Source organism: Suncus etruscus, chromosome 9 (genome assembly GCF_024139225.1).
Source record: "Suncus etruscus isolate mSunEtr1 chromosome 9, mSunEtr1.pri.cur, whole genome shotgun sequence".
Classification (NCBI taxonomy): Eukaryota; Metazoa; Chordata; class Mammalia; order Eulipotyphla; family Soricidae; genus Suncus; species Suncus etruscus.
The window spans coordinates 35266461-35278636 of NC_064856.1; the positions used below are offsets into that span (position 1 = coordinate 35266461).

Sequence of the window (12176 nt, forward strand, 5' to 3'; positions counted from 1 at the left end):
CTTCTCTTCTCTTCTCTTCTCTTCTCTTCTCTTCTCTTCTCTTCTCTTCTCTTCTCTTCTCTTCTTTCTTTCTTTCTTTCTTTCTTTCTTTCTTTCTTTCTTTCTTTCTTTCTTTCTTTCTTTCTTTCTTTCTTTCTTTCTTTCTTTCTTTCTTTCTTTCTTTCTTTCTTTCTTTCTTTCGTGTGTGTTTTTTTTTGGGGGGGGGGTCACACCCGGCAGTGCTCAGGGGTTATTCCTGGCTCCAGGCTCAGAAATTGCTCCTGGCAAGCACGGGGGACCATATGGGACGGGATTCGAACCGATGACCTCCTGCATAGAAGGCAAATGCCTTACCTCCATGCTATCTCTCCGGCCCCCAAACTTGAAGTTTTCTATCTTTGTAGTTTTTGATATATACATCTAAAAAACTTTATTGTAATAGTATCTAGAGACAATAGAGATGAGGGCTGGAAGGGCCGACTCACGATACAAAGCTTACTACAAAGAGTAGTGAGTTCAGTTAGAGAAATAACTACACTAACAACTGTCATGACAGTGGTAGTGAGAGAAATAGAATGCCTGTCTTGAATATAGGTGGGGGTTGAGGGAAGAGGAGATGGGGGATATTGGTGGTGGGAATGTTGCACTGTTGAAGGGGGGGATAATCATTTTTATAACTGAAACCAAACTACAAACATGTTTGTAATCATGACATTTAAATAGAGATATTAATTAAAAAATACTTGAAGTTTTGCCATTGTGTACATATCCTGTTGCACTTTCCAGATTGTACTCTGTTGATTGGGTTTACTCTGACTTTTGCACTCTGGAGCTTGCACAGGGATTCCTTTGTATAGAGAGTGTGGTATGCTTTAATACAAGATGTACTGAAGTGTCTGCTAACTAGTGGAAGTTAGATCCATCTCAAAGGAATTCTCCCAGAGGCTCACAGGAAGACTTTCTGCTGAAGTCTTGAACACATAGAGCCATAAAGAGAAGTTCTGAACCACATCTCTTTAATCTTCTCATATCTTTTAATAATTTAATCTTTTCCAATCTTTCTGTTCCCCCAATTTGGAGACCCCTTCCAGCACACTTGGTGCTTCTGAGAAGTGGTTTTCTTCAGCTTTGCCCTGCACCAACTAGGGTAGCCTGGTACTCAGCATTCTTCATTGTGAGAGAGGCAGTCGCTGAATATGTCTTCTCAGGAAGGGTCTATGCCTGTAAAGTTCCCTTTGTATTTCTATGCCACATTCAAGTGCAATGGTCTGTGTATGTGTCTATGTTATGCGTCATGCATGCATTGAGTGTGTGCTTACGTGTGTGTTCCAACTGGTCTGGAATCTCCTCTTGGGAAGGTTGAACATATACAAAGTGCTTTTATCTGGGTGCTTATGTCTGGCAGAAACTCTGACAAAGCATTACTCTTCCATATCGAAGAGGATTTGAAGCAAGCTGGCTGACCCTAGTGGTTCCACAGCTTATCCTGTCGAGTTCTTTTAGTATATTGCCAAATTTTTGGATGAAAGAGAATGCTCCCAGATTTCCAGGCATTTGGTTGTGGATCCCACTACTCCCACAGAGGTACTTTTATTCATGAATAGATACCTAAAGCCTAGTTAGTTTATTAAACATGGCACAAGAAAGAGGAATGTCTTATTGCCATCACGAAGCTGATGTCACTCTCCCTTTTATTTTTAAACATTCTAAGTTAAAATTTTCCTAAGTTCAAAATAAGTTCTCTTAACTAGAGCATTCATATTCCCCAAAAATATTGTTAATGGTTTGACACTGTCCATCAGAGTGTGAGTCCTAAATCCCACAGCCAAAAGATTAAATTTATGTAACATTTTAAAAACATGAATGAGGTATTTTTCACTCAGTTTTGCTGTGAATATAAAACTACTTTAAGAGTTAAACTATATTTAAAAAATTAAATAATTTTAGAAGTAAAATGAAGAACTACAATATCTATAATACATTTATAAAATTTTTACATTTTATGCATGTGTTTAAATTATATTATACCATCTTTAGATTACACAATTCATGCAATTGTTTTAAATGATATATAACTAGAAATATAATAATTATTGAAATAAAATCTAATATTTAAATATTTGTTTTAAAATAAAATGATATAAAAACAAATTATTAAAACAATTACTAAAATTATTTAAAGTGACTGGTGTATACAGAAATGTAGGCATATTACAGAAGAATGTAAAAAGTTATAATATAATGTGGTACTGAGAAAGCTTTCTATTTTAGTTTGAAATATTATTTGAAAATAAATATTATTCCTCATTATTTTTTCTTCTTTCACATTTTGATGGCTTTATGAGGTGAGAGAATTTAGGGGCTAGATCCAGTAATACTTCCCTTGGTGCTCAGGAGTAATCTCTGGTTTGCTCAAAGGATCATATGGTATTGGGGATAAAATTGGTGTCAGTAAGGCAAGTGCCTTTCTTCCGATATTATTTCCCCAGTAAGGAATCTTGCTACTTCCGGGTGGGTTTTCTTTTTTGTCTTGTAGAACTTCCATATTTCCCGGGGTAATGATTTATCAGTGATGAAATTTTTGATTGAATGTGTATCTGCAAAGTTCTCAATTCCTATTTCAAATCCGAGTTATATACGAAATAAGTAAAATTTTCTTGGTTGAGGTCTTTTTTTTTTCAACACTTTGTTGACATCACTTTGTCTCATTCCTCTGAACTGTTTAGTATAAGCTTGAGGTGCTTAGAGCAGAAATCAATGAAGTGAAAATCAATGAAACAATCCGAAAAATCAATGAAAGCAAAAATTGGTACTTTAAATAGATAAGATTGATAAACCACTAGCAAAACTTGCAAAGAAACAGAGAGAGGGAAACTTAATAAACCAGATTAGACAAAAAGGGGAGATCACTACAGATACTGTAGAGATTCAAAGGGTAATCAGAAACTACTTTGAGAAACTCTGTCATGAAACATGAGAACCTGGAAGAAAATGAATAAATTATTGGACTTTTATAATCTTCCACTGTTAAACCAGGATGATCTAGCATATCTAAAAAGACCCATCATACTGAGGAAATTAAAATGGTAATTTAGGGCCGGAGTAGTGGCACAGTGTAGGGCATTATTTGCCTTATATGTGGCTGATCTAGGATGGACTATGGTTTGATCCCCTGGCGTCTCATATGGTCCCCCAAGACAGAGCAATTTTTTTAAATAATATTTTATTGTGACCAAAGCAAATTACAAATCTTTCACTGTAATATTTAAGGTACATAGTGACAATGAATCAGGGGCATTCCCACCACCACTCTTGTCCTCCCTCCACCCCTCTTCACAGTATGCATCCATAACTCCCTTCTTTGCCCCCGCCCTGGGCTGCTAGTATAACTGCTCCCCTCTGGGTATAGCATGTTGTAGATTGGGTATAGATTCTGTTGTCTTTGACTTTGGATTTGGTGTTTATGTCTGAATATTTTTTTTTATTTCTACTCAATGTTCATATGACTGTTTGGTCATATTTTTTTGGTCATTTTTTCCCTCAATATATGAGGCAGAACAAGATGATTCAAGTTATCTGGTTATGTTTGAAAAAAAAAAAGAATAGAAGAAAAGAAAAAAGAAATGAAAGAAAAACAAACAAATAAATAAAAAACAGGGAGGTAATTTCTGAGTGCACAGCCTGGAATAGCCCCTGAACATCACCGGGTGTGGCCCAAAAGCCAAAAGCCAAAAAAAAAAAAAAAAGGTAATCTAAAGACTTTAGATTAAAACCCAAGTCCTAATGCATTCACTAACAAATTCTTTCAAACCTTTCAAGAGGAACTACTACCAATCCTTTTCAGACACTTTCATGAAATTGAAAAATCAAGAACACTCACAAATAGTTTTTACAAAGCTAATATCACCTAGATATTTAAACCAGACAGAGATGCTGCAAAAAAGAAAATTATAAACCGTTATTCCTGATGAACACAGATGTAAAAATCCTCAAAAAAAATTCTAGAAAATAGGATCCAATGCACCATCAAGAAGGTCATATACCATGACCAAGTAGGTTTTATTCCAGGTGTGCAAGGATGTGTCCCAGATATACAATCAATTAACTTTTGATAAAAGGAAAAGAAATGCAAAATGGAGCAAGGAAAGCCTCTTCAACAAGTGGTATTGGTACAAGTGGTCAGCCACTTGCAAAAAAGCAAACTCAGACCTCCATCTAACACCATGCACAAAGGTCAAATCCAAATGGATTAAAGACCTTTATATCAGGCCTGAAACCATAACATTGGTTATGAACAACAAGTAGGTAAAACACTCCATGACATTGAGACTCAATACATCTTCAAGGGGGAAACAGCACTCTCCAAACAAGTGGAAGCAGAGATAAACCAATTGGACTATATTAAGCTGAGAAGCTTCTGTACCTCAAAGGAAATAGTGCCTATGATATAAAAGCCACCCACAGGATGGGAGAAACTATTCACTCAATACCCACAGATAAAGCACTAATATCAAAAATATACAAGGTACTGACAGAACTTCACAAGAAAAAAATCTAACCTTATCAAAAAATGGGGAGAAGAAGGGTGGTGGCGCTAGAGGTAAGGTGCCTGCCTTGCCGCGCTAGCCTTGGACGGACCGCGGTTCGATCCCCCGGCGTCCCATATAGTCCCCCAAGCCAGGAGCGACTTCTGAGCGTATAGCCAGGAGTAACCCCTGAGCATCACCGGGTGTGGCCCAAAAACCAAAAAAAAAAAAAAAAAAAAAAAAAAGAAAATGGGGAGAAGAAATGAACAGACACTTCCTCAAAGAAGAAATAGAAATGGCCAAAAGGCACACAAAAAATGATCCACATCAAGAATCATTAGGGAGATGCAAATTAAAACAAATATGAGGTACCATCTCATGCCACAGACACTGGTACACATCACAAAGAACAATAACAATCAGTGCTGGCAGGAATGTGGAGAGAAGAAACTCTCATTTACTGATGGTGGGAATGCCATCTAGCACAGCCTTTCTGAAAAAAAAATATGGAGACTCCTCAAAAGACTGGAAATTGAGGGGCCAGCGAGGTGGCATTAGAGGTAAGGTGTCTGCCTTGCAAGTGCTAGCGAAGGAAGGACCTCGGTTCGATCCCCGGCATCCCATATGGTCCCCCCAAGCCAGGGGCAATTTCTGAGCGCTTAGCCAGGAGTAACCCCTGAGCATCAAATGGGTGTGGCTCGAAAAAATAAAAAGACTGGAAATTGAGCTCCCATCTGATCCAGCTATATCACTCTTAAAATATACCCTAGGAACACAAAAACACGATACAAAAATGCCTTCCTCACACGTTATTCATTGCAGTACACTATTTACAATAGTCAGACTCTGGAAACAACCAAGATGCCTTTAAGGGATGAATGGCTATAGAAACCTTGATACATAAATAGAATATTAAGAAGCTGCCAGGACAGATAAAGTCATAAAATTTTCCTATACATGGATGTACTTGGAATCTATTATGCTGAATGAAATAAGTCAGAGGGAGAGAGGTAGACACAGAATAGTTTCACTCATCTATGGGTTTTAAAAAAAGACATTATTGTAGTAATGCCCAGAGACAACAGAGATGAGGGCTGGAAGTACTAGCTCTTGATGTGAAGCTCACCACATAAAGTGGTGAGTTAGAGTGATGACTACACTAACTATCATGACAATGTTAATGAGTGAGAGAAGTAAAATGCCTGTGTTGAATACAGGCAGGGGATGGGGAAGGAGAGAAATCTTGGGCATTGGTGGTGGAATGTCACACTGGTGAAAGGGGGTGTTCTTTTTAATGACAGAAACCCAACTACAATCATGTATGTAATCATGGTGCTTAAATAAAGAAACATTTTTTTTTAAAAATCCAGAGAAAAGAATCTTTTAATTTGATGCTCTTGAATCATTTTTTTCTTTTTAAACTTTATTTTACCATCACAATTTACAAAGTTGCTCATAATACATTTGGTTCATCTATTCAACATTTCAGTGCCATTTTACCATCTTTGTGGCCCTACTTTAAAGTCTCTAGTTTCCTCCTCACCCTTAAGTTTGCCTCCCAGGTGGCACAAAATAATTCCCTTATTTATGCTAGTACTAAATATGCTAGCATTAAAGCATAAAGTTATTCTTGCATTAATAATTCCCTTTGTGGTGGCCAGAGTGATATGACAGTGGAAGGACAGTTATCTTGAATGTGGCTAACCAAGGATGGACCTGGGATTGATCCCTAGCATCACCTATGGTCCCCAGAGTCTGCTGGGAGTGATTTCTGAGTGCAGAGCCAGGAGTACCATCTGAATACTGTCAAGCATGACCCCCCAAAAAACCTTTCTGTTGAGATGGATGGGGTGCACATTCATGCATGTCTTTCTGAGGTTGCACACATGTACTGACACTCTGAGGTTGCACACACACACACACACACACACATATATATATATGTTTCATTGAGGTTGCACACACATGGTGACTTTCTTAGATTTCAACACATATGTTGGATCTTGAGGTTGTATGCATATACTGGCTCTCATAGGTTGCTCACATATGCTGGCTGGCTCTCTGAGGTTCTATATATGTGCTAGCTTTCTGAGGTTGCACATACATATTGGTTTTCTGTGGTGTCACACTCATTCTGGCTCTCTGAGTCAACACAAGTTTAGTAAACTCTTGATGTTAGCTGCCCATTCCGTTCAATTGGAGTGTTCCTGAAGTTTAGTCAAATTGGTATTGCTTAAGAGAATTATAGAGAGGTGATGAGGTAAGGCCATCAGAAATATTGTGACTCTGGGTGATGGAGGCATCAGGCACTGCTTTGGCAAAGCAGGGGCTTGGCCTACCTTCTCCTCCCAAATGGCCAGCTTTCTACTGCATGCACTGGTGTACCCACCATCTTTCAGTTTTGTTTATCTCTTGTTCAAGAAGAGTTTGGCCTAGCTCAAACATGGCCTGCTATACATGTCTCTGGCCTCAGAATAAGGCTTTTTCAAGAAGTCTTATTCACTCTTGAGGTCAATTGCTCTTGAATTTTTTTCAATTTCTGACTTACTCTTCTAGAGTTAACACATACTACTTGGAGTCTATTAAAAACACTCTAATGCAGATGGATTAGGCTCTCTACCCTCTGCTTCTCAATGCTCATCTTCATCTTCACTAGAGTATGAGAATTTGCTGTTTTCTTCCTCTTTTCCATCTTCTTTAACTTCCACTAATCCACACAGACGTAAGAATTTTCTTCATTTCCTGAAGATTCTTCTATCTCTGGAGCATGCAGCCTCCCCTCTTCTCCCGGTGTGTTCTGAAAGCTTCTTACAAATGGGAACTGAAGACTATTCTTGTTGCTTGGGTTGTCTTCCATGTTCGTGGGTATATATTTAACATAGGATATTTTTTTGTATGTGGCATAATCCTTGGGAGAGAGTGTCTTGAGCCAGCAATCCAGATCTATCTTGTACTGTTCCTGAAGTTTTTTAGCCTCCTGATTATAAAGCTCCTTCTGGCTCTGGGGGACTCTTTGCCAGAGTCTGCAGATCTCTACCATGCGCTCCTTCTGAGGTACATTTTGTAGCTCCTGACTTGACCACATATCTTCATGAAATTTATAATATCCATGCATAGGTGGCTTTTGGGGTTGACCATGAAATAGCTTATAGGGAAAATCATTGTTAGGCAAAGAATTCTCATCTTGTACATTTCTTTGAACCTTTTTTGCTTTGACTGGTCTCTTTTTGGTATTTTGATCAGGGTGTTCTCCTCTAAACTGAGTCATTTTCAGCTCAAACTCCTGTTTCTCCCTTTGGAAATCTTGAATGTATTTCTGCTTCAGATGTTCTGGGAGTTTCCTGTATTTCTTAGACAGGATCTTGGTCAGCTCCTTATTGTTCAGTTTAGGATGCTTTTGGGAATACTGGAGTCTCTGCTCCTTAAAGAATCTGAAGTAAGCAGTTAAGGGCTTCTTAGGTAAGTCAGGATGTCTTTTGCAACTTTTCCTTTCGTAGGGTTTTCCAATAGATTCTTTGGCCTCCAAGACTAATTCTTTCAGTGTACGAAATTTTCTCAATCGGTTAGAAATCTGGAACCACTTCAGTTTGCATGTTTCTCCAGAAAAATTTTTAAAAGCAATTTTTGTCCAGTCTAATTTTGACTGGGTGGTTTTGAATGAGTTACTTTCATCACATAGGTTAACTTCCATGCGTTCCAATAGCTGAATAGAGTCTTTTTTGGACCAGTTATCTAGGTCTTGATGTGATGTCATTTTTAGGTTTTGAGCACATATAAGACTCTAGTTAGACAGACTTATATCTAGGCAGATCAAAATACTCAGCTCTGAAGTCCCATAAGTTTTTTTTCTGGAAGTCATTCAGTATATGAAACTTTGTTTCTGGGGAGAAAAATTTAAAAAAAACTTTTATACAATAAATTTGATAACATATTCAAAATAATATCTCACATCCACATTTAATATATTTAATAGAAAATATTATAAAGGAAAGTAAATGATATTCACATCAGATTTTTCAAATATAAGTGAAGAAACATAAAGATAATGACATTTATATTAAAAGTACTAAATCAAAGAAATTCCAGCCAAGAGTCCCTATCCTGAAAGGTTATTTATATTTGAGAAAGTGGTAAACATTTTCAGCAAAACAACCCCTGAGCACCACTGGGCATGACCCAAAAGCAAAACAAAACAAAAAGAATTGATCATGGTGGTGCTTTCAGGATCATACAGGATGTGGGGATCAAATCTGGGCTTGCAACATGCAAGGCTAATGCCTGGATTCAATCCCCAGCTTCCCTTATGGTCCCCTGAGTTTGCCAGTAGTGATTTCTGAGCTCAGAGTCAGGAGTAACCCAAGTACTGCTGGCTGTGGCCCTCTAAAAAAGAAAAGAAAAAATGTTTACCACAGGGGCCAGATATATATAGCGGGTAAGGTACTTGTCTTGTACATGGACAACCTGGATTTTAATTCCAGCATCCTATAGTCCCTTGAGCAATGGCAGAGTCAAGAATAACCCCTGACAACAAAACAAATATGATAAGGAGGACAAAAGAACAGAATCAATATACAAATGACTAAAGTCCATGATAATTAAAAATTATCTTAAATTTGGAACATTTAATAAAATAAAACCCTCCAGCAACCATAAAGCAAAGTCTGGAGCACAATGATAGAAGTTATTGAGAAACCCAGTACTAACACTATCCCAATAGACAGGAAAAAATGCATAGAAAAATAAATTGAAATGTAGAAATATTCAATACTATGCAAGGATTTTCAAGTAAACTAATACGACTTTCAGAAGTTTTTCTCTATGAATACTTAATGAAGGTGTTCTAAATTTTCATCTCTGGAACAATCATAACTGGGGACATGATACAAAACTTAAATTCTGGGGTAGGAGTGATAACACAGCAGGTAGGGTGTTTACTTTGCATGTTGCTGATCTGGGTTTGATCCCAGGATCCCATAGGATTCTCCGAAACAGCCAGGAATAATTTCTGAGCACAGAGTAACTGCTGAATGCTGCTGAATATGGCCCCCAAACCAAAACAAAAACCAAAACCCCAACAACAAAAACAAAACACACCAAAACAAACAAACAAAAAAACAAGAAACAAAAATCAAAAAACCTAGCATTCTAGAGATTCAGATCAGAGTTATTTTATGTTACTCTGCTGTTTGGAATACTGCTAAATCTGTTTAAACTAATATTATTTGTAAATTGAATATCACCATATTAAAATTTATATTCTCTGAGATGCAACATTCTACAAAATATGAATGGAGGTGTGTTTATAATTACAAATATGTGCATACATGTATACTATCTACATACTTAGAGCACAGTTATTTACTTGTAAACATACTTTCAAATAAAATATTATAGGGAATATATTTTAAGTCATAAAGATTATTTTGTTTTTGTACTTAAAAAAATCCCCAAAGTGGGGCCAGAGAGATAGCATGGAAGTAAGATGTTTGCCTTGCATGCAGAAGGTCGGTGGTTCGAATCCCGGCATCCCATATGGTCCTCTGAGCCTGCCAGGAGTGATTTCTGACTATAGAGCCAGGAGTAACCCCTGAGCACTGCCGGGTGTGACCCAAAAACAAAACAAACAACAAGCAAACAAACAAAAAGAAACAAATAAAATCCCCAAAGTGAATCAAAATCATAGTTGGCTAGCCTAGCAACACTTACCATTGAATATTTTTTAAGTTTTTATTTTATATTTATAACATTTATTTTTTCTTTGCTTTGTCTTTTTTGTTTGTTTGTTTTTGAGCCACACCTGACGGTGCTCAGGGGTTACTCCTGGATCTGCACTCAGAAATCACTCCTGGCAGGCATGGGGACCATATGGGATGCTGCAAATCGAACCAGAGTTCTTCTGGGGTTGGCCATGTACACGGCAAATGCTCTACCGCTGTTCTATCACTCTGGTCCCTTCTTTTCTTGTCTTGTCTTTTAAATGCTATGGTTACAAGATTGTTCATAATACACTTTTTTCCATAGACAAATTTGTTCATAATTGAGTTACAGTCTTAAAATGTACAGCAATTTATACCAGCGTGCATTTCCCATCACCAATGTCAACAATTTACCTCTCTCACCCTCCCTGATGCCCTCTTCACCCCCACCCACCTTCTCCTACCTATCTCTGAGGGACTCTTTCTCTGTTTTGGGCCATGCCTGGTGGTGCTCAGGGGTTACTCCTGGCTCTGTGCTCAGAAATTGCTCCTGGCACACTCAGGACCATATGGGATGCCAGGAATTAAACGCGGGTTGATTCTGGGTTGGCAGCATGCAAGAAAAACTTTCTACCACTGTGCTATCTCTCCAGCCCCATCTTCTTTTTTATCTGACTCTGTGGTTTGCACTACTGTTAATGAAGAAATACATGTATGCCCCCTTCATAGTAGAACCTTCTCTACTCTAATTGTACTCTCTGCTCTTTGGGGGTAAGCTTCCTACCATGGACTGGTCCTCCTAATCCTTATCTCTATTATCTCTAGATATCATCTCCAAACTGTCTTTTATTTTCTTATATCTCACAAATGATTGAGGTTATTCTATGTTTATCCCTCTACCTCTGACTCATTTTTACTTGCCATAATAATCTTCATGTCCTGGATATACATGGAATCTATTATGCTGAGTGAAATAAGTCAGAGGGAGAGAGACACAGAATAGTATCACTCATCTATGGGTTTTAAGAAAAATAAAAGACATTATTGTAATAATTCTCAGAGACAATAGAGATGAGGGCTGGAAGGTCCAGCTCATGATATGAAGCTCACCACAAAAGTGGTGAAAGTAGAAAAGTAGAAAGCCTGTCTCAAATACTGGTGGGGGTGGGTGGGAAGGAGGGAGATTTGGGGCATTGGTGATAGGAATCTTGTACTGGTGAAGGTGGATGTTCTTTATATCACTGAAACCCAAATACAATCATGTCTATAAACAAGGTGCTTAAATAAAGATATTAAAAAAAAGAAAAAATACTTTCTTTTCACTTGTTATATATTAATAGTCCTAACTTCATTATGGAAGAATTTAGTTAAATGATACATGTAAAATGTTAGTACAGGTTTTGACATAGTGAACAAATGTAATGGCTACTTTTATCTCTGTACCTTATGATCCCACTATAGTAATTGGTCCTTCTAGAGTTTTTCTTTTTGAAATTTATGAGTTGTGGAAAAGTCAGTCTAGTTGATGCTACATTTTAAAATGTTGACAATCTCATAAATGATGCTATTTAGTCAGTCTGAGGGACGTTATTTTGTCTGGTAAATTCCAAACTCCTGCTTTGGTAAATAAAAAGGAATGATGGTTATATGATTCTTAAAAACAAAACAAAACAAAACAAAACTCCATGTGATGCTTATATAAGCAAATTTAATGATTCAATTTTTTTCTAATGGCTGCATAATATTCCATTGTATAGACAGACATATCACAGTTTCTTTAGCCACTCATATGTTTTCAGGCGCCTGGGTTGCTTCCAGATTCTGATTAATTCAGGAGATACTTGATGCCAAGACTGCCATTATAAAAACTCTTCTTATTCTTTCCTTCTCTGCTTCTTGGTTCACTTTAACCCACAGCAATTCCACCAGAATACATAAAATAGATAAGGAATTGCTATTTTAGTGATCCATATAG

The 12176-nt window shown here is 37.4% G+C and overlaps 1 protein-coding gene across 1 annotated transcript; it reads right to left on the reverse strand.

Annotated features, from left to right (window-relative positions):
• Positions 1-7212: 7212 nt before the first annotated feature.
• Positions 7213-8259, reverse strand: UBTFL1 (upstream binding transcription factor like 1). Its single transcript, XM_049780553.1, has one exon. The coding sequence runs from the start codon at positions 8257-8259 to the stop codon at positions 7213-7215; it is 1047 nt and encodes a 348-aa protein (XP_049636510.1).
• Positions 8260-12176: the final 3917 nt, after the last annotated feature.